At 35.9% G+C, this 23,720-nt stretch overlaps 2 protein-coding genes across 4 annotated transcripts; both read left to right on the plus strand.

Moving 5' to 3' along the window:
- Positions 1–593: 593 nt before the first annotated feature.
- LOC143596631 (uncharacterized) lies at positions 594–7,543 on the plus strand. 3 transcript variants are annotated; one of them, XM_077075354.1, is made up of 4 exons: positions 594–824; positions 5,712–6,294; positions 6,378–6,476; positions 7,278–7,543. In XM_077075354.1, the coding sequence occupies exons 1-3, from the start codon at positions 738–740 to the stop codon at positions 6,443–6,445; spliced, it is 738 nt and encodes a 245-aa protein (XP_076931469.1). In that variant the 5' UTR covers positions 594–737; the 3' UTR covers positions 6,446–6,476; positions 7,278–7,543. The 3 variants fall into 3 exon arrangements, with proteins under 3 accessions (XP_076931469.1, XP_076931470.1, XP_076931471.1); XM_077075355.1 differs by having other exon boundaries at positions 7,285–7,543; XM_077075356.1 differs by having other exon boundaries at positions 7,324–7,543.
- A 15,640-nt stretch (positions 7,544–23,183) lies between these two features.
- Positions 23,184–23,720, plus strand: LOC143596629 (uncharacterized). The gene has a single exon (XM_077075353.1). The coding sequence runs from the start codon at positions 23,184–23,186 to the stop codon at positions 23,718–23,720; it is 537 nt and encodes a 178-aa protein (XP_076931468.1).

Consider the following 23,720-nt stretch of genomic DNA (forward strand, 5'->3'; position numbering starts at 1 on the left):
AGACTTGACTAGTTGGAAGCAAGAGAAAGTGACACTGTTTGTGGATAACAGGTCAGCGATAGCATTGATGAAAAATCCAGTGTTTCATGGGCGAAGCAAATATATAAGTACAAAATACCACTTCATACGAGGATGCGTGGAGAAGCAACAAATCGAAGTGGAGCACATTAGTGGCGAGGAACAGAAGGCAGATATACTAACGAAGGCATTACCAAGAATCAAGTTCATGGAGATGCGCGAACTACTCGGTGTCAAGGACCTCGCAATACAAGATCGAGATTAAGGGGGTTATTGTTAGTTAATCATCGACCCTGTTAAGTTTATTAGAAAATACCGTTAGTATAGTTTAGTGCCATAAATGTAATTAGATGATAGTTTGTGTAAAGATTTTAAATAACGAACCCTTGCCGGAGTAACCATCGGAATAACCGTCTCCGGCAATAACCGTCACTGGAGGGTATAAATACCCCTCCTTGGTTGATTGTAAACATCACAAACACATTCAGATTAATAAAGAAATCGTTTCCAATATCTATTGTGTTCGTATTATTGGTTATCGATCCAATTTGTTATCAATCGATCCAATCTATTGTGAGTCTCTAGAGAAAGTAACCTTCGAATCACACAGGTTCACACTTCTAGAGTTTGGATGTGAAGGCTGTATTAATTTGTCAGAAGTTAAAGGCATCATCAAACTGGAACCAGTAGGCAAACTTGAGGGAAGTTATTTGGGACATATGAAGTGGCTAAAAGAATATCAAGATCATGAGGTCTGCCTCATTGGCAACAATGAGCTCACCATTGGCAGAAGTTGTCGTATCCAGGTTTGATTTTCCTCTCTCTACATATGCTTAAGCTTGCACGAGAATGTTAGGTATTAATCAGAGTTGGTATGCAGCGGAAACACAAACACACACGCACAAACGAAAACAATAAATAAGAGACACGAGATTTTACGTGGTTCGGTCAAGGCGACCTACGTCCTCGGGCAGCAACTAGGGTATTTAATTAAACATGGTACAAAAGATTACAATACATGGCATGATATATATAGTAACAATTAGGTTTAATAGAGTAGGGACCAAGAAAACTCTAAATGGGACATCCTCCATAATTAAATGGCCGCCCCTTTTGTCTTCTAATCATCAACCAACGAACCCGACCCAAAGGCCTTCACTAATCCTAACAATCTCCCACTTGAAGGCCTTGCGATAAACTCCAGCCCACCATTCAAGTACAAAGCAACCCAGTAATCAGTAATATTAGTAATCTTTATTAACAAGTCTTCCAGGCTTCCAGATCCCATAAACAAGCTAAGACTTATCACCTAGTTGCAGCAACCCCCTTCAACACCAAGTACCAGAAGTGCCAGTTGAAACTCCACCGAGCTCCAACTCGTCAATCAAAACTGACCAGTCCTCTATTTCAACTGAGTTCCAGAGATAACCCGAGAACCACTACCACTCTCCTCTTTCAGCAAGAGTTCCCTAGGAGAGATTTTATCAATCGGAATAAAGGTTTTCAAATCCCAACATTGTCTTGTAACCGTTCCCGGAACACAACCCGCGCTCCCACTGTCACCAAACCCCTGACCTGTTTTAGACCTCCGACCCCGCCCAGCTTGAATCACCTTGGCACTAGGCTCCACTCTTGCAAATTGAACCTTATTTGGACTCAGCGAACCCGACTTTGTTTTGAGGGACATACTTCCCTCAGTAGGTATTTCCACCATGTATAATGAAACATACCTGTTCCATGAGCAATAACCAGACTGACTTTAGTTACCTTCCATTTATTTCCACCAAACTTTACTTCCATGCCTAGTTCATCCAGTTGACTAACAGAGATAAGCATTCTCTTAAACGATGGAATAACCCTAACATTCTTCAAGTTCCAAACGGTTCCCAATGGAGTTACCAAATTAATATCCCACATGCCCGTAACATCAAGAACATCACCATTAGCAATACGTACCTTCTCAAAGTTACCAACCTTTAGATTCACCATCGTCTCCCCGATGTGCGTAGCGTGAAACGAAGATCCGGAATCCATGACCCAAGAGTCCACCATGCTATCAACACTAAAAATAATGCCTTGTCATCAATGACCCCTTCATTAACCTGTTCAGTAGTGTTAACCTCAGCAGCCTTTCCTTGTAATTTGTTTGTATAATCACTCTTAACATGTCTAACTTCATTACACCTCCAGCACTTCATATTCTTCCGGGTTCTAAACGAACTCCTCCCCCGACTCCCACTGCTCATGTTAATTTCCTTTATTTTCCTTTTCTCTGCCAGAAGATGATCCGCCACTCGTTCTTTTCCGGCGAACGTCCCAACACAATGTCTCAGACCCCCTCAAATGTCAAACCATCGGCCCCCGTAGAACAAGTAATGGCTTTTACAGTTCCGAACCAATTCTTAGGCAAAGAAGATAACAATATCACAGCTTGAGTCTCATTATCCAACTTCATGCCCACAGAAGCTAACCTGGACATGATCGAGTTAAAATCATTAATGTGACCCGTGACTGAACTTCCCTCGTACATCCTTGTTGTAAACAATTCCATCATCAAGAACACCTTATTGGACGCATACGGTTTTTCATACATATTTGACAGAGCTGTCATCATACCACAAGCTGTGGTTTCTTTTATAATATAAAATGCAACGCTCCTCGTCAAAGCCAATGTAATTTTACCTCTAGCTTTGTTGTCCTTTGAGTTCCAAATTTCTTCTTCAGCTTTATCTATATTTATCCAGATATTCTTCCAATACCATATCCAAATCATGTTCACAAAGTAGCGCCTCTATTTGCATTTTTCCACCATGCAAAATCAGTCTAGTTAAACTTGTCGATTCGAACCTTCCCGTCTCTAGACATCGCAAACGAGAAACAAAGAAAAAAAACGAATAAACAATACTCTAACCCGCAACACCTGTCAATAAATATCCGACCCACACAATCAAAGCAAACCCGAATAACATACCGAATCTTAAACACCCAACCAATGTCAAAAGACAAGAAACGAGTAAACATGGTTTCTCCTGATCGACGGTTGAAGCAGAGGTTGTAGACTTCCCGTTGAGCGGCTATCAGTTTTAATCCGACAACAAGAAGCAGCCGACACCACTTATTTGATTTACAGTCGCGCGACTGTAGTTGATGGTGTTTTCCGGCACGGCGGTGGTGTACTTTCGGTGGCACGGCGGTGATTCAATAGGACTAAAAAGTCCAACCCAATTGCTTGAACACAAAACAGATGGTTTTATTTCTCTTCGTATACGTCGCCGTCTAACAGGTCATAAGCAAAAAAATAGAAAACCTCTATTTTTTTTATTTGAAGTCACGACAGAATGTAACAAAAAGAAAAGGAATTCCTCTTCACCAACAATAATAACCCTTAATTCCTTTTTCTAGAATATTGTGCCAAACCAAAGCAAAAAAAAAAATTCCTTCCAAGGGTTTTAGCAGCATAACCTTCAAATCGATGATGGTGTCGTTCCGTCTCAGTGCACTCGAGTAGTTAACGAACCTTCGGCTCTGATGCCACTTGTTAGGTATTAATCAGAGTTGGTACACAATCGAAACACAAACACACACGCACAAACGAAAACAATAAATAAGAGACACGAGATTTTACGTGGTTCGGTCAAGGCGACCTACGTCCACGGGCTGCAACTAAGGTATTTTATTAAGCGCGTACAAAAGATTACAATACATGACATCTATCTATACTATATAATAAATAAAAGTTCTTAATGCCACATGACATCACACAAGATAGATTCTTACAAAATTTTCCTTAAATCATCAAACTTTATTTCCAAACACCAAACTTTATTTTCAAAACTTCAACAGATCTTCAAAAACTTCAAGAAATTAACGTCTCGGTTCAGGTAATAGCGGAAATAGAACCCGAATATCAAGAGCAAAGTTGAATCATAAGATTCGACCCGCTCTGATACCAATTGTAGGTCCCAAAACGACCACGGAACGGTTTTGCTCTCGATAAACGTGTCGAGACGGGTGCGGTAAATCAAATGATCGAACAAAAATATAAAGATAATAAGTATAGTGAACGACTCCGTAATCGGTTAAAAGATTTATATAATAAACTAAGAACCGACCCACCCAAAGTGAGCTCCCCTTGGGTGGTGATTTACATCTTACAAACACACACACATAAAAGACTACAAGTGGTTCTATTTATAGCCTAATACATAATCTAGAAGTTTTCTCCCCGTTGAAGCTAAACGCGTGTTGAAGCTCTCGTTTCGTGTCCGGTTTCTTGTCGGCCTCAATTATTTGCTTGACCATTAAATATATAACGGGTTTCGTAATTTGATATCGTATGACACTAAAATTGGCCTTACAGTTGATTATTAATGGACCAAACCTTATGGACGAAAATCGAAGTTTAATCTTTATTTTATATATGCGTTTGATTGTTTAACCTCACGTTTCTACAAGTCTTCCTATCAATGCCTTAGGGGCGTCTTTTAATACGTAGCCATACTTACTTTATTATTACTAACAGTCTTCTTGCTTTCGTTGCAGTCAGGAAATATGCTTAGGACGGATACACTTAAACAAATGGATAACCTAAAATTGCTCTTGCTCAAACATGTGCCCCTAACAGGATCTTTTGATAATTTCCCTGAAGATTTAAGATTGCTTTGTTGCCATGGATTTCATTTAGCGACCATACCCTCTGAGTTATTAATGGGAAACATGGTGGCTATAGATATGAGCCATAGCAAATTGGAAAACTTTGAACCACCCACGGTACAGATTCAAACCATTGCTTTTCCTATTAACTTTTTCACTTTCTATGGTTTTGTGGATTTAGAGAACTATGTAAAACTTGTTTTTTGTTGTAGATTCTTCCATCATTGCGGATCCTAAATCTTAAAGACTCACAAAGCCTACAAAAAGTCTGCAACATTTTCCGACTTCCTAATCTTGAGACTTTGATTCTTTCTTGCTGTCACTTGTTGGTTCATGTTTGTGAAACCCTTGGTGACCTTACAAATCTTACTCTATTAGACATGACACAGTGTGAAAAATTGTTTGGAGGGAGATAAAACCAGTACACTACTACGGCTAGTAACTTCAAATTCCAATCAAAGGCGTTCGTTTTCATTGCCACGTTCACTAAAACGGTTGTTCCTCAAGGACTGCAATATTGAGAATACTAATTACTTTCCTCTTAGTTTAAGTGATCAATCATCATTGCAATACTTGACTTTAAGCAATAATCTGTTTGAATCACTTCCTAGTTACAGTCATCTTATAAATCTACGGGTCCTCGATGTGACTATGTGCTCAAAATTGAAGAGGCTTCCATATCTTCCAAATACTCTTACAGAATAGTATATAAACTACTGTGAGTCGCTAGAGATAGTAACCTTCGAATCACACAGGTTCACATTGCAAGAGTTTGGATGTCAGAAGTTGAAGGCATTATCAAACTGGAACCAGTAGGCGAACTTGAGGGAAGTTATTTGGGACATATGAAGTGGCTAAAAGAATATCAAGATCATGAGGTCTGCCTCATTGGCAACAATGAGCTCACCATTGGCAGAAGTTTCCGGTCCAGGTTTGATTTTCTGCTCTCTACAGATGCATAAGCTTGCACGAGCACATCTTTATACCACCTACAGTCTAAGTATATGTGAATAACTGAACTTTTTTCTTGTGTTGTGTAGATGTTGTGCGAATTTGGTATAATGAGCACATCATTGCCAGACACAAAGGATCCAAACATGACACAACATATATCAGAATCGTCATCTTTGTACTTTGATGTTCCTCAATATCCCAAAAGTAGGAGGCTTACAGGATTAAATGTCACTTTCAAATATACAATTTCAAGTGATAATTCGGTATGGTTTGCTAGAATCAGTACAAACAATGGTGTTGATTTGATGTACAACCCAACTGTCTTTGGTAAACCTGGATTTGGAGAAGTTGGTGTATGGTTTAGCTATTGGCCAATCGGAAACAAATTACACAGTGGAGATAAGATTACTGTGTCTATCATCGTGATGAGTGGATTGGAGGTTATCGAGTGTGGAGCAAGTCTTGTGTACACATATGATGTATCAAATTCGACCTTGGAATCTAACATGGGAAGGCATGAAGAAACTCTTGGAGGCGATTTGTCTAGATTTAAACTAAGCACCGGAGCTTATTATCTTTGTCGGCATGATTTTTTTAAGTTTATGGAGGTTAATAGTTTGGCTCCTGATTGGTTTAGAGTATTAGTTGGAGATACAGTTGATGAGACAGGTATGTCCCTTTTTCAAGCCATTATGTGTATTTGTAATTGATTTTATATAGAGAGTGTGCTCATTTTATCACACATTGTCTAGAGTTGCAAGGATGGAAGATAAGTGGTCGACCTACGCAGGCAAATCCATCAATTACAGAGTTATATTGATGATCAATACATCGACCGCCGTACTGACTTCGTAATACTTTGTTTGATCAAATATTATTTATTACTGTTAATTTTTTTAGTATTTCCAGTATACACGTACCTACCTAGATCCGAGAAAAAAAGTTATACTTTATCTCATGCCCAGTCTCGTACCCGTCTCATAATCCATTCCAAATGTTTTGTATTTTTCGTTGGGTTTGTGTGTTTTATGTCACTTGTCATTACAAATTACTCAGGTAATCAAGTTCATGCAACTAAAACGTTAGATATTACTGGCTAAAATAAAATATTCAAAAATCCTTAAATTTACATAGAGAAAAAAATTATATTAGGATAAATTGTCTTTAGTTGTGAGACTAGGGAAAGTGAGACCATAGCAAATGTGTATTGTTTTCTCCACATGCATGGTTATATTATGTAAAGTTTTGTACTTTTCTGTCATTTTCTTTTTCTGTTTTTGTAAATTGGCTTTTCTTTTTCTATTTTTGGTTTTATAAATAATATAAAACTTAACTTATGTAAGTGTTTAGGAATAGTAATTCAAATGGGCTGGGTCCGGATTCTATAAATTTAGCAATTAACACATTTATAAATGCGTGTTGAAAAAAAAATTATATAGGATGCATTTCTTATATTCGTTTTGGACACTTGAAATCTCATAGACAGCCCTGACAATATACACAATGCAACACCCTCTTTAAGATTAAAAAACCATTGTAACACGATATAAATGTGTTAAAAGTTATCAATTAAGTTGCAAACATTGATAAGTTTAAAACTAGATAGTTATTTTGTGCATTTGTTTTACACGACATATTTATATTTTATAAAGAGAATAGGTAAGTTGGTGGCTGGAAATAAAAGCTAGAAAACTTCAGGGACTGATGGAGCCAAAATTTGAAAGCCAGAGGGTTGAAGCTGGATACTTTTGTTAATAAAGGAAGTCAAAAAAACTTTACCATTTAGTGCTGGCTTTGAAGGAGGGCATGATAGTTTACGGCAAGTGGATGTTTGGTTGTGATTAATTATTAATAGTATTGCATGTTCAGTTTAAATATTTGTTGAAATGCAATTGCGTTAAGTTGTTTTTATATTTTATAGGGTTAAAGAGAGAACTAATGAGTACAAGTTAAAAAGGCCTATTGTGCTCGTTGTTGTTTTTCTACTATAATAAATTGAGAATAACAAGTTTTTTAACCCACGCGTTGAGCCGCGAGGGTGTGTTTGTGTGTTTACACGTCGTGAATGTCTCTAGACATTGGCACGTACGCATCAATATCCGGGCTCGTGAGTCGCAAGTAAAAGGCTCCAAGCACTGCATTTACGTATCAAGGTACATGAATTCTATAAAGTATGAGCATAATTTGCTGTTATATTCCAAAATGTAAATGCCTAATGCATAATAAAATATGTTTCAATTACAATTGATATTATATTCAGTTCTAAGATAATAAATGACTGTGGGCTTTAAGTCAACAGCAATATTTCTCAATCTTACAAAACAAACACAAACTATAAGTATTATATATCATGACACCACCAATATTATTCTGAATTGTGATCTGCACATTCAAGCATCTTAAACAAAGAAACTTTTCAGTATTCCAACTTTGCCCCTGAACAAGTTTACATCAGTTTGTACGTGTATTTGCCCCGTATTAATCCGTAATCATTTTCGAAAGGAAACTAACTCGTATAAACATTGCCTCAACTATCCTTGCAACCATAATCTGTTGGAAGTAATTTTGTGTAGGCCAATATTCTATATTAGTTTTAGGATTGTGTATGTCTTTATATTTGATTAGAGTCGGTGTATTACGTAACTCGGTACGTTTATTTTGTAAGGACAAAATGTAAATGTTGGAGAAATGGGGACCATATAAAAGGTCACATTACCCATTTCTCCAATTAACTCTTCATAATTCAAAAACAACTTTAAGGAAATAAAGAGATTCTGTCTCTACCAAACACCTACTTTTCTACCTTTCTTTCTTTTATTTCTTACAATCTAGATCCGAGATCCGAGTGTTGTTGGTGATTTCGCTAGCTAACAATACGGATTGATCCGAGTAAAGTTGTTAGATCCATCCAAAGAGGACCTACAGGTGGTATCAGAGCCTTCGGCTAAACTTTGTGGTTTTCGGATCAAACATTTCGGGTTTTGATCTTAGTTTTTGATAGATTTGAGGTTGATTTTGGTGTTGCTCACTACATCTGGAGTACTTTTCATCCAAGAAATACCCAAAAATCTTCAGATCTAAGTTTTTTGGTTTTCTTGGTTTTCTTGGTTTTCGTGTCCGAGCTCAGATCTAGTTTAAAAGCTCAGATCTAGGCCAATCTATTGGTTTTAAGCTAAAGTTCTTTAGACTTTATTGATCTTTGGCTTCATATCTTCCAAAAAAAATAAAAATAAATAAATAAATAAATAAAATCGACTAATCGAGCCGGTCCGGCTAATCGAGCAGCCAGTCAGCGGCTAACCGAGCCGGTCAACCTTTGACCGTTGACTTTGAAAAAAAATTCTATTCGAATGGGGATTCGAATATGACCAGTTGACTTTGACCAAAAAAAATCTATTCGAATGGGGATTCGAATCTGAACTCTTGACTTTGACCCGTTGACCACTTGACTTTTGACAAAAAAAATCTATTCGAATGGGGATTCGAATCTGATCTGTTGACTTTGACCCGTTGACCAGTTGACTTTGACCAAAAATACTGTTATTTTTACTTAGTCTTTTGTTAAAAAAAAATGTTTTGCAATTCTAAGCTTGAAGGAAGTCTCAATATGAGGGAGGCCAAAAGGACATGTTAAAAGAAAAGTCAACATGTTTAAACATATTCAAGGAGAATCTGTTGCCTCTCTCATCAACAGATTTGAGTCACTCGTTATTAAATTGAGAAGTGTCGGTATCACAAATAAGTTGTCTAAGATCAACATGAAATTGTTGAATTCGCTGCCTTACACATGGAATAGCAGTGTGATTACCATCAATAGAACGACAAACTTGGATACCTTAACACTCTCAGAGTTGACTTCTACCATAAGTCTTTTGAATCAATGGATGCCAAGCTTCGAATAAACAATCGGTCAAAAGAAAATAAAGCTGAGAAAAGTGTTACGAGTGTAAGCAGTCAAGCAAGTCCTATCATCCCCGAGTGTGCTGCAGGTGGAAGTAGTCAAGCAAGCACCTCATCAAGCACTACTGGTGGAATCCCTACACCTGCCTCTCTCATTCCCGAGGTACATAAACTCTGTTCACAAGCTTACATTGATAAAGTTCTATACTATAGAAATCGTAATGCTAAAATCTTAGAACAAATTCAAAGCATTAAATGTCAGAATGATGAATTTAAAAAGACTGAAAAGATCTATGCTACCGGGATTAAAACACATGGTGATGACATGGCTAATCTTAGTGAAAACGTTTTTGCAACTCAAAAATTAGCTGAATATCATGAAAGACATGTAATTAAGTAAAATGCTAAGATTGTTGAGTTAGAACTTGAGTTAGCCCAAAGAAAAATTACCATTGAAAACTTTAAGTTAGCATCTGAGAAGCAATAAATTAATTGGGGCACAAATGGGGTTAAAAGTAAAGTTAGGAATATGCTATGATAGTTCTGCAGTTTCACCTCCATTCAATGATAACTATACTAGCCTTCCTCATTTTAGTTTTACCTCACCACCTAAGGACGAAATGTTCTGTGGTATTGGTCACGTGCCAAAACGAAACACATTTGTTCCTGCTGTTCCCAAGACAGTTGATCCAATTCTTCCTTCAGTAGGTCCTAATGGTAGTTCATCTTCTTCAGTAGTTTGTGAGGAAGAAAGTGGGTCGGTGGAAAGGCCTGTTGAGGTGAACATATCAAGTTGTTCATCATCAAGTTGTGAGACTGAGGATAATTCAAGTAAAAGAAAAGTGTTTGAAAATGATAATCAACCGAGTACTTCATGTAAATATGTTTTGATAACAACTATTATGGTTATTATTAACAAAATTTTGTTGATTCATATTACACTAATTTTTTGATGATCGGGTCACACATCAAATGTGCTCTCTGATCATGTTCCTTTCCAAGGATCACCTTTCCCACCGCACCAACCATTTTATAGGTCTGATGAGTTCTATAGTGCTCCTAAGAGAAAGTGTTGTTTTGTTTGTGGTCATTCTTCTCACCTTGCAAGACATTGCAAGCACTGGTTCAAGCAACAACTTGATATTCAAAGGCGACTTAGTCAGTCCCCAGAAGGTGATTTAAGTAACCCAGATTCAAGGATTGATCAAGCCGATAGTAAAGCCAGTGAAGTGGATGTGAGATCCGAAGTCAATAAAGTAAAATGCAAGAGAAAACCATTTTGGAAAACTAAAAAGGATAAAATCAAAAAGGATCCTAAGATTGAAAAGTCTAAGGATTTACCAAAAAATAGTTTTAAAATCAAGAAGACAAAAGTCCAAAATTGCCAAAATCAAGGAACACGTTTGTGCTTGGATTCCTAAGGATTGTTCTTCAAGCGATGAGTCACCAAGAAATAAATTGTTTTCAAGAAATAAAATGAAGTTTAATTGATTTATAGTCGACTTTCCCGAGACAACTAAGTCTCGGGAACCCGTGTCCACTTAAATGCTTAGTGCATGTAGCACTACAAGAAAACGAGGCTAATGCAACCCCAACAAAATGTTGCATTAGGCTTTTAAAAGGTTGCATTAGGCCTATTGTAACCTTTATTAAGGGCTGCATTAGAAGCAGTTGCATTAGATCTAACGCAACTTTTTTTAAGGCTTATTGCAACCTTTTTTGAAAGTGTTGCATTTATTATTAAGACGCAACCTTTTTAGTATGCAACTTTTATGTATTCTAATGCAACTTTTTTAGTTTGAAATGCAACTTTTTTAATACTCAAATGCAACTTTTCTCTATGTCTAATACAACCATTATTATCTTTATAATAAAAGATTTTGCAACTTTTTTTACACTCAAATGCAACTTTGTAAAGTAAATTCAATTGCTATAAACTAATATGCATTCAATCGAGATCACACCAAAACAATAATAACACAAATATCATTGATTCTTAGACATAATTTTACATTTTTGTACAAAAAAACAATAATGTTAACAAAAAGTGTCAATTAAGATAATGAGAAATGAAAACATTCTACTCATCTAGATCTCCAACAAGTAGTTATATTGTAACCTTCCGCATCTTAGCTTCCAAGTTTTGTTAATGATTGTAATATCTTCTCGTATAGCATCGATGAGTCCAGCTCTTTTTCTTCCACAATTCAATCTCTAGGCATTTCAAGCAACTTAGTTTTCTCAACTTCAGTGTTTGCTTTGAATGATTCCATCAGCCCCTGGAAAGCATGTATGATGCGCAAGCAACATCTACTTTTTTTATCAATGTATTTGTAATGCCTCTAACATAAATTCGACAATATGCGTAATTTTATTTTTGCATTACTTCAGATGAGGATCTACCTTATCGTGGACTTCCACTATAGGCTTGCTGTTCTTCTTTTATTCCTGCACACAAGTCAAAATTGCCATATTTTGCTAAAAGGCCTAAACTATCAATTTTACTGAAATAATGTTGAAGAACAATACCATTACAAAGCTTAGAAAGTATTGTTGAGCAAGTTCTTAAATCACATGTTTTAGGGGCATAGGGCTCTGTTTGTAAAATCAATATGATTTAAAATATTAAAATTCATAAATTCTTGGTTTTTAGTGATTTTTACATCTTAGTGTATAAAATATTGGTTTATGCTAGTAAGCATTCACCTTTAGTATATTTAATGATGTAAAGTTGTCCTAGTTAATGCCATCTACTAGCTCTTTTAATTTACTATATTGAGTTAAAATAGTGATAGGAATTATATAAAGCTCACAGATATTTCAAATTTAAAGTTCATTGGTATCTAATAACTTCCATTGCTTAACTAGAATAGCTTCAATAGTCTAATACTATTTCTTTTATACTCGATTGTGTTTAAACAGATAACTAACTAGTTAATAGCATACAACATTTAAATTGGTAAAATAAAATGGAGGGGTACCTGAGGAAAAAGAAGTGAAGAGCTTAGGTCGGGATACAAGATCACTGTTGGCAGTTCCTCTAATAAGTCCATGACCAGCCATGGTGACAAAATTCGGGATCACAAAAGTGATTAGCATTTGAAAACAAGATGGCAAGAAGTAAGCAACACACAACATTAAACGGATCATTATGCATAGATATGAATCGATTTTATTCTAAAACTTAAAGACAAACCTGTAGGGCCTTTCCAAATGAATAAACATTATAACAATGGCTAAACTCAATTACAGCTTATGAACTCCTAAATGCATAAATTTTGAACCAGGTACGAGCTTGTACTAGTCAATTTTCGGACCAACTAGCAATGTTACTATTTCAAAACTTGGTAGGAGCTTGTACTAGTCAGGCTGAATATATGATGGTAACCATAAACTTTCGAAACAAGATCCCATGGATTGAAAGGGAGTCTGGACTCCTGAAGTATAACTCAGAGCATAATTATGATGTTTATGGTTGGTGGCTGGAAGCCAAAGTTAAACGATTAAATACATAACCAATATAAGAAACTTCACATAAAACAGATTTCAAACACTAAAAAGAAAGCTTAGGTAAGTGTAAAAAAACAACTGATCTCCAGCATAAAACATATTTCAAACTTAATTCTGATTCCCACTGATTGAAAATAAAATGGAACAACAATTTTAATCAAAATTAAGCACATACATGTAAGCAATATTGTTCTTGGATACCTATCGTTTGTCAATTCTATTAAAGTGCTTCGAGCAATTAACAGGGGAAAGTAATAAGGGCTTCAAATGACATACCACTGAATCTGTCGAGGAGAACATGCTGGAGATTTTGTGCGTGGCTGGCGATTAGGAAAAACCTTCGCTGTGAATCATCGGATTAGGATTTTACAGTTATGACTTATGATGGAGATTTTGGGGGGAATATTGATGTAGTAATTGGTGGGAAAAGGTTATGAAATTTCGATGCAAGGGAAATTTTATGTGGATTAGTTTTTAAAAAGGGTTAATTTTCTTAGTTTCTAATAACTTTATTTAAAAAGTAGTTATGGCTGGATCTATAATATGTTAGTAATATGTTTTAGTGCTATTTAAGTTACATAAATTATTAGTGATGTAAAAGGTTAATAATATTTAATTGCCATCTTTTCTTTAGTTTAAGTAAACGGTATGAAATCAACTATTCTTTAGCTCCATAATTTCTATGTATAGATCTCTGCCAAAATACTCGAATTTGAGTCTTTCTGATAAGAATTCGTATTAGTTTTATGATTTTAGTAGCCATCCTTATTGAACTATTTTTTTTTAATCTGTTCAACTTGTATATTATTTCAAACTTTGAATTATTCCTATATTAATCTTATCACCTATTTAAATATAAACAAAATATATAAATATCAAATATCACCAAATTGTAATGGATGTTTTTTTTACTAATTTAAATTCAAAACCCTTTACTTTGTCTTTTTTATTAAATAAGGCAAACTTTTAAAAATTAAGAGTTACATCAAAGTTTTTAAGAAAGCAACCTTTTAAGAAGTAAGTTGCGAATTTTAGTAAAATGCAACCTTTTAAGAAAAAAGGTTGCAGTAAGTAATAAAAATTGCAACTTTTTATGAAAAGTGTTGCATTAGATCTACTAATGCAACTTTTATATTAAACGAAGTTTTATTAGAGTCAAATGCAACACAATTAAAAAGGTTGCATTCTAAGGGTTGCATTAGCCTCATTTTCTAGTAGTGTAGGGTCAATCAAGGAGGACTATAAAGAGTACTAGGTACTTAGATAGTAGTTGCACCCGACATATGATGGGAGGAGAACCCTTGCTATTTGATATTAAACCATTCGATGGCGGATTCGAGTCGTTCATAAGCGACATGGGATGACAAACTTCAGGGAATGGAAATGTTTCATACTTTGTACTTCAACAATGTCAACCTTGATCAAATAGATCAACCACAACTTGTCGAGCGTTTCTCAAGTGATGGATCCAGCGTCAGCTACTGGCTTCTGTTTGAATCTCTTCAACTTTTTTATATGATGTGATAATGCATGCTTAAGATAGTTCATCTGACAATAGCTTTGTTGACATTTTCACTAAAGCCATCGATCAATTTTGAATAAAACAACATATCCATCTTTTTGTATATAAAATTGTAAATATTTTTCAAATATATCACAATTTTAGAGGGAGAAAATGAGTCAAGTTTAACTCACCAAAAATATTTTACTTTCTTTTAGAAAAACAAAATTAAGTCACTTGGCTTACCAAAAATATTATATATATTATTATGTAATTATATTTCGTTAAGAAAATCTAAAAAAGATTCAAAAATATATTCTCTAGTTTAGAGGGAGCTCCAGCTTAGAGAGAGTCGTATAATTAAAATTAAGAAAATTTTGATAAATGGATCCGACATTTGGAAAATGATAAGAAATTGTCTTTAGTGATCCTAGCACATGAAAAGAGTATATCAAAAGGCATCAAGATCATTGCTTTATGTGTAGATAGGCTTGACAAATGAGTAAGTGTCATAATGATATAAACTTAAATACTCGCCTATGTTAGTGGTTACACTCCTATGAAACGGTTGCCGACTCCAAAATAAGTCATATCGATGTAGGCAAAAATGTTAATAGTCAGTCATACACGAGTCTGTTAATGTTTGGTCACAATAAAAATTATTTCTTTCTTTAAACTTAAATATTGAAATATCAACTGCAAAATGCTCAAAAAGTATTCAAAAATCAACAACAAAAATGTTGATAATTTATCAAACATAAAAGGGTATATTATAATTACGTGACGTGGGGCAAACAAGTAAGACCTAAACACTTTATATGAAGGCATGTAAGTCCATGGTTCAACCTTTAATATTGTTTGAAAGAAAATTTGCAAAAAGTTCAAACAAGCTCAAAATGTTTTGATCAATCATTAGGGGGACGAAGTCAATTCGGGGTGATATTGATGAACACAAATTATGCCCGAGGTATGATGGAGTTTGTAATTTGTCAGATTAACAGGGGACCACATAAGTGATGTGCTTAATTCATACCTTAACGTATCACGCTGACATCAAAATACTTGTTAAGTTTAAAGTGGACAAAATATATTTACAATCGACTTTGGGTTCTTGGCATAATAATATCCAAATAGAAGTGTGATCTTGGACGTTATCGATCAATGTGATTCCATGTTGTGATTTTTCTCGCAAAAATATTAAAGTCATTAGAAAATTCTGTAAATATTACTGTTATATAATATTAATTTCATATTTACTCCTATATTTTTTTATTTTTCTTGTTATATTTTATGTTTCAACTTCAAAATATTATGTGTATATATTCGAAATATTATAATATATGGACCCAATTACAAATTTTGTCCTTTAAAAAAAGCCAAATTACGGTTCGTGTCCTTTTTTAAGTTTCCTTGCAGGCGGTATCCTTTAAACATTTTTTTCCTACACGTTATGTCCTTTACGCTAACTGGGTTAACCCAGTTAAATACCCTCACGTGAGGCGCATGTGAGGGCATTTTTGTCTTTTCGCCTGTAATTTGTCTAATATATATTAAAATGATTCTCTCTCTCTCTTCCCATCTTCTCTCTCTCTCTCTCTCTCTCTCTCTCTCCACACCAACATTCTCTCTTTCTACTCCGTCTTTTTGTTTCTCTCTACACCACAGCCGGGTGCCGGCGACCACCGTCACCAAAGCACCACCCGACCACCGTCACCCCTTTAAACCCTAGCCATCACCACTTCCACACCGTCGTCGCCACCATATAAAAATTTATACTAAAATCGCCGCCGCCATCTGAAAACCCATTGATACCGCTACCACAGGCACCATCTGAAATGCCATTAAAACTATCGCACCTCTGATCTGCATACATGTTTCCGACCAACCTATTATGTCAATATATTGTTAGTGGTTTGCCTCATATCTGAAGGCCTTGTCTTACGGTGTACGGTGGCGGGGTGGGGGGTGTATATTTGGTGCTGGTGGCGGCGGCGGAGTAAGTGATTGGATCTGCAGGTGAAAGGGTGGTTGGTAATTTTTTTGGAGAGGATTAAAGTCTGGCAACAGTTTGTCTCACAAATTCAAGTTTAGTTCTTGATGTTGAGTTTCAAAAGATTATGAGATGATGGTTGGTAGAGGCTGGGGTTTAAAGGTGGTGGTGGTGGTGGTGGTGGTGCTGTGATGGTCCGGTGGTTGTTATATCAAGATATAAAGAAGAGAGATGGAGTAGAGTAATTAACTATTATCAATATTTTGATATCGGAGATGGTGCTGCCGTCTTCCTCGCCGGAGAAGAATACCGAAGATGGTGCTGCCGTCTTCCTCGCCGGCCACCATTACGGCAGCTTCTACTTCCCTAGAATCACCATCGCCGTCACAGTCGGTTTTTCGACCACCATTACGGCAGTAGCTACGGCGGCTCCGGCGAGGCTGTGGGCGGTAGATTGGTTGGTGAGATTAATGATGGCGAGGTTGTGATTCCGGTGGTGGTGGTGGTGAGTCTGACGGGGGTGTTTAGGGTGGATTCTGTGATGGGTAATTGGTTGGTGAGATTGATGATGGTGATTGAAGAAGATGTGGTTAGTTGCAGAGATATATGAAAGGACAAAACTACCCTCACATGCGCCTCACGTGATGGGATTTAACTGACTTTTTTTAACCCAGTTAGCGTAAAGGACAAAACTTGTAGGAAAAAAAAGTTTAAAGTACACCGCCTGCAAGGAAACTAAGAAAAGGACACGAACCGTAATTCGTATTATTTTAAAGGACAAAATTTGTAATTCTGTCTAATATATGAAATTTCTAAAAAGATTTTATATTTTTATGTGTTTATATATATTTTGTTAAATCTTTGTTTTATTCAAAATCATGTGTTTTGTTGTAAAGGTCATTCATACAAAGTTCGTTGAAAACCTGGGAGTTAAACAAATCATTTACAAGTTGAGGGACTGAAATTGATATTTTGTGAGAAATCTATATAAAATAAAATTTCAAAGTTATTATGCAAATACTTCAAACCAAGAGCATGCTTTGAAAAAGAAAATTCTTCTTTGACCCTCAAGTGGGTTCGTGAACAAATCTTATTCGCTCTAAGTTTTGTGCAGCAGTACATGGACATGTAGATCAAGATCAAGTGTCCTGGGCTGCAGAGATTGAAGTTGCTGATGTTGAAGCGCTTAACAGAAAACGAGAACGTGACAGTTGGCGGTTGAACCTTAAAAGGAACTGATCTTGTCTCAGTCGATGGACAAAGCAAAGAAACAAGTCGGCACAAGAAAGTCAACAAAAGAAAATTATATGTCGAACCTCCCGCATCTGATGTTTCTAAAATTTGTTGCTGCCAATCCTTCCCATGAAATAAGATTAAGTTCAATTCTTCAAGATCAGAAAATAAAGAATTGTCCAAGATCCAATCTCGTTCAAGCTGTTGGATCAAGACAAGTACTAGATTTCAAGAAATAAAGATGGAGCAAGGAACTTGATGAAGGTTCCTGGACATACTCAATCCTAGAGGGAGATTGTATGGCCAATATTCTGTATTAGTTTTAGGATTGTGTATGTTTTTATATTTGCTTAGAGTCGGTGTATTACGTACCTCAATACGTTTATTTTGTAAGGAAAAATGTAAATGTTGGAGAAATGGGGACCATATAAAAGGTCACCTTACCCATTTCTCCAACTAACTCTTCATAATTCAAAAACAACTTTAAGGAAATAAAGAGATTCTCTCTCTACCAAACACCTATTTTTCTACCTTTCTTTCTTTTATTTGTTACCAACTAAGATCCGAGATCCGAGTGTTGTTAGTGATTTCCGCTAGTAACAATACGGATTGATCAGAGTAAAGTTGTTAGATCCATCCAAAGTGGACCTACATTTCGGACACCAAGTCACAATTCGGTGAACTTGAGGGACCAATATTGACAAGTAGGTCATAGTGGTTATGTTTCTTAATTGTATTGTAATTATAACTGGTAATGTTTTGGCTATCAAGTTAGGTTAGTCTATTTAACCAAGTTTTGGTTAGACATTATAGAGTGTGGTGTGAGATACAACCGAGTTAGTGTTCATCTAGAGAGACACACGAGATGTAACCGAGTTAGGGTTCAACCGAGTTAGGGTTCATCAAGAGTCAAACCGAGTTAGGGTTTGAGGATTGTAATCAGTTTTTGGAGTTAGATTTTCTGATTAATATAAACAAGTGTTATTTGTTTACATCTTGTGTTAGTGATTTTAGTGTAACTAGGGATTATCTTGTTGATCAAGTTGATTGTAATATGAATCTAAATAAGTCGGGTACGGGGTGCACACTTATTTGATCTTATTATAATGGAACTTAGGGGCGAAGCCCCTAAGTCATGGGGGTTCCAAGGGGCAGCGCCCCTGGCTGGGGTCGAGCTGCCAGGTCAACTTGGAAAATTTTTATTTCGGACATCGTGTTCGATATTTAATTATATTAAATTTTGTAACAAATATTATTATTAATTTTAATGAAACAACAGGAGCGTCTTTTATGTTTTTGAATTTCAAACATGTTGTTGTGATAACTGCTAAGCAGTTATAACTGACCCAACCCTAATATATTATTCATCTTGATCATACGTAATATCTTCTAGTTCATCATAACATACACAAATCCATACTTGATTCTTACACATAATTCTGAGTTTCATCCGGTCAAAATATTTGGGAACCACATATAATTTTGATCTGATAGTGTTTTCACGACTCTCAGATATCCAAAGATAATCGTTTGCAGAAATTCCCCAACATCGTGTTTGATTATCGATCCTGACTTGAATTGGTATCAGAGCCATGGTCAAGAAATCGATAATCGAGTTAACGGAGAACGGCGGCTAAGGAGTTACGAGTCGGCGATCAAATTACAGAAACAACGAGTAGGCTGTTACGGCGGCAATCATAATTCTGAAATCGATATCTACGGGGGCGGCAATTCAGCGGGACTTGCGGCAGCGTTCTATCTATACGGCGGTTGCTACGAAAGAATAAGAGGTTCTCTTTAATTAGGTTTTTGTATCAGGCGCAAGAAGAAACATGAATTACCACGTGGTTGTTTGGTTTGGTAATTAAAATATAACAAATGGCAGTTTCTATTGGTATCTTCAGAATTTTTGATAAAATCATTCTAAATAAGGTACAAAGGTCAAAAAGGAGGATTTGCTCTTTGCAGTTTGCACAGGTCTCGAACAAAGATAGGAAAAAATATTTTTTTTGCAATTTTAAAAGTTTTGCACAAGATTAGCTTGTTTTTCAATAGGTGTTTGTGATTGGTGTTACGGCGAACAAACAGATTCGGTTCTGAAAAGTAGTTCGGGACTAAGTTGTTCGTATTTGTCCTAACGAAGTGGAGCAAGGGTTGTGCGAGGCAACTACGAGACATCAATCTGAGCGATTCAAGTTGCGTGAAAAATTGATCGCCTGCGAGGGGTGTTAAATTTACATGAGCGATTCGGTAAATTATGAGGGGTAGAATGGTCTATTCGTTAAAAAATTGCCATGTATGAAAGTTAAAATTTTATAAAAAGAACGGTATAATGGTTATTATTTAATTTGTTATTAATAGATGGAGGTATATATGATATTTTAACAATTTTGAAAGGGTATATATAATATTTTAACTATTTTATAAGGGCATATATGATATTTTAAATTTTGTTTGGGTATTTTTCTTAAAAATAGTTTTTAAGTATATATATGAAATTAATCTGGATTAAAATAAAAATATAAAACGGTTTTATCAGTCGATTTGGATTTGTAAATTTTAATAAAATATGAATCCTAAGGCTATGTGTAGTGGAGGGCTACAAATTGAACGAATTGCGACACGTGGCGCCCAGTCAGCAAATGGTTTTCATTAACCATTTGTTAGAGAAGACAACCAAATTGGATTTACACAAATGGATAGAAAGGATGCAAAATAAAATGGCACAACTCTTACTGTTTTGAACCATGGATACACAAATATATCTGATGGATTATAAATATATAAAAGTTGTGTTCGAACCTACGCTTTACGTTGTAATCAACGTATAAGACCCTTACCGTCTTCTGGAATTCTCTCACGCATGTTTCCACAATCATGGAATCAACACTGCCCAATACATGCATCATATTTTCGCCTTTGTGATATTGAACAAACTCAACTGATATTGAACAAACTCAACTCCCACAAGCCTAGATACCGCCTTCTTTATATTGCTGATATCACTTTCGCTATTAAGGCATCCCTACAAAATTCTCTGAAATGTTCAGAAACTCAAAATGAAATTAAAAACAAAGGATAGTATTAAGCAACATTAGGCATAATATACCTCTCTTGTTTCCGTTTTAATCTATTCAAGGCTTAATAAAACATGATTAAGAAGCTTGTAAAAAAGTTGTTTTAAAGACGAATAATTAATATGTACTTACTTTGTAAAGGGTGTCACTATGTAGGGTATATCTATTCAGCTCCTTCATAAGTTCTAGCCGCATGCATGATGCATCCAATGACTCTTAAGACTTTCTCCATCCTTGTGAGTCTATGACAATGTGTGGTATCAGTATTTGGAGTCTCATAAATATCCAAATTATTTCAAAGGGGAACTTACCTATAGAGTGAATAGTATGATCACCAAAGCATCTCTTTATTGTATCATCGGTAAACGACTTGAGGAAATCACGACGGCAAAGGTAGTACACTCCCGCGTTTACCTCAAATTCAGATAAATCTCCACCAATCACTTCTTCCTTTTTCATCATCTTATTTTCCCATTTTTCTTCTTTGTCTACATCATCGTCATCCATATACACAAAGCTGACACCACATTCGCTTATTATCATTCCTTCCTCCATAATGATATACATTGACTTCATCACCAGCGTCTAATGTGTTACCAAGTGGCCAATAACTTAACCACATTGTATCTTCATCAACTCTAGGTTTGCAATACACAAAAGGGTTGTATATCCAAGTAACACCCTTGGTTATGTTGCTGATTTGTGTGAAGAACATCAACCTATCTTTATCCTTGGCTCCTAATGATCTGTATAAGCAACTTACATTTAACCCTCGGATCTGGTGTTTCTTTGGATGCGAAGAAACACATAAGGGTAAGAAATTGTTTGTTGATGTATACTCAAATGCCATCATGCTTTGACTTTTTATTCCTTGTAGATACGTGCTCCTAATACCATATTCATACAACATCTATAACACAAATTGCATAAAATCATATTAGTCATATATCCTTTAGTTTCAAGGTGTGACATAAAACATGTTTTAAGTGTATGTTTGCATTAATTCAAGAGACACCTGTATATCCCAAATTTTGCCTTTGGTAAGCTCATCGCCAATGGCCAGGTCAACCTTATGATCGTGACATGCTTTGATTCATTTCATACATCCAAGATCTGCTTCATCAAGTTCTTGTATGGCCACCAATTTAAAAAGAAACTTAAGATAAGGGGGTGGCGGCGCAGCTTGTTGCCCGCTTACCTGCCTCTTTATTGGAATTGGATTCTTTTATTTGAAATGAAATCCAGTTTTGAGAATAAAAAAAAAAAGTTGAAACAATCTCTGTAATCTAACTTTCGCAGTTTGAGACCTGATTGGAATGTTACTTTCTCTAATGATAAGCAATTGTACGTATACAATTCCTCTAACATACTTGGAAGACACATAATGGACTTGAGGTTTTTACAAGAAGCCAAGTTGAGTACCCGAGGTATTTTAAGATCAAGGTTGTTGGCCATTAATTCAAATAGATTATAACTTGAACTAATGCCAAATAATGTACCACTGAACAAAACACGAAGGTCACTTTGGTACTTAAGATTGCAGTGATCGAGGAACAGAAACTTTAACGACCGTGGTAAGGATAACAACTTTTTATTCCATGATGTTTTCCACAGATTTATACACCATTTCAGGTTTAGTAGAGCAAGATTCTCAAGGCCTTCTATGGTTTTACAAACATGAATCAGATTGATACAGTCTTCAAGGATCAAAGTCTCTAAATTAGGAAGCCAACAGAGCTTGTGGACACCGACAAGTTTATAACAATCTTTAAGATTTAAAATCTTCAGCGAATTAAGAACCTAATCCATGAAAAAAAAGTTAAAATAAAGTAAAAATAAAAACAAGTTTAGCTTATGATACAATATTCAGATGAAGAAACAGAAAGCTTAATTCCTACCATGGGCGGTTCAAACGTTTGTAAGTTTCCATTAGTCATGTCTATAGCCACCAAAAAGTTGCTCATCAATAAGCCCGAGGGTATGCTTTTCAGATGACATCCATGCCAGCACAACCATCTTAATTCTGGAAAATTCTTGTTATACCCATTGAGTTTCACATAATTTATTTGGAGCAATTTTAGTTTGTTCATCTTTGCAAGTGAGCCTATTTTTATGGAATGTGGAATATTCTCATTCTATTCTATTCTATTGCTTCCGGTTTATTTTTTTCCTTATTGTTTACCTATAATCATGCATGTATTTTTGGCACTCTTTCTATAAAGAGGCTTTTCTTCTTCCAGTTGTAATACACGAAAATAATCAATCAAAATATTGCAACCCATATAATTTTATTATGGTATCAGAGCGGTCTATCTAAAGATCCTCTGATCAAAACAATACCAGAAGCATGGCCGGCGACCAAGATAAGCCGACGAGTAAAACCAAAGAAGAAGGAATCGATCATGATTCCCCTTACTATCTCCATCCCTCTGACTACCCAAGACAAATGCATGTTAACGACGTGCTTACCGATGGGAATTATGCAGATTGGTCACAGGAGATGCAAAATTTCTTGTTTGCCAAAAATAAGATCGGATTCGTCAATGGTTCGATCAAGAAGCCGGAAGAAGACTCATCCAAGTACATGCCATGGATAAGGTGTGATGCTATGATCAAGGGATGGCTGCATACGGCTATGGAAAAGGAGATCAGAACCATCATAAAATACGCCATGACGACTCGCAAGATTTGGGCCGATCTAAAGGAGCGGTTTGGAACGGTGAGCGCTCCTAGAGCGTATGAGTTAAAGCAATCGTTAAATATACCAAGCAAGAGGGAACCTCAGTATCGGCCTACTACACGAAACTTCGTGGAATATGGGATGAGATCCAGTCCGTCTTACCCGTCCCAAGGTGTGACTGTGATGGTTGCAAATGTGAAATAA

Source organism: Bidens hawaiensis, unplaced genomic scaffold (genome assembly GCF_021521415.1).
Source record: "Bidens hawaiensis isolate Kalapana, Puna unplaced genomic scaffold, B.hawaiensis_p1.1 tig00046799_1, whole genome shotgun sequence".
NCBI lineage: Eukaryota > Viridiplantae > Streptophyta > Magnoliopsida > Asterales > Asteraceae > Bidens > Bidens hawaiensis.

Bases quoted from the DNA above. Each gene is read 5' to 3' on its own strand.
- LOC143596631 (XM_077075354.1), top strand. From the start codon at position 738: ATGAAGTGGCTAAAAGAATATCAAGATCATGAGGTCTGCCTCATTGGC. The intron at 825-5,711 runs GTTTGATTTTCC...TGTGTTGTGTAG, and splicing joins GCAGAAGTTGTCGTATCCAG to ATGTTGTGCGAATTTGGTAT. The intron at 6,295-6,377 runs GTATGTCCCTTT...CACATTGTCTAG, and splicing joins AGATACAGTTGATGAGACAG to AGTTGCAAGGATGGAAGATA.
- LOC143596629 (XM_077075353.1), top strand. From the start codon at position 23,184: ATGGCCGGCGACCAAGATAAGCCGACGAGTAAAACCAAAGAAGAAGGA.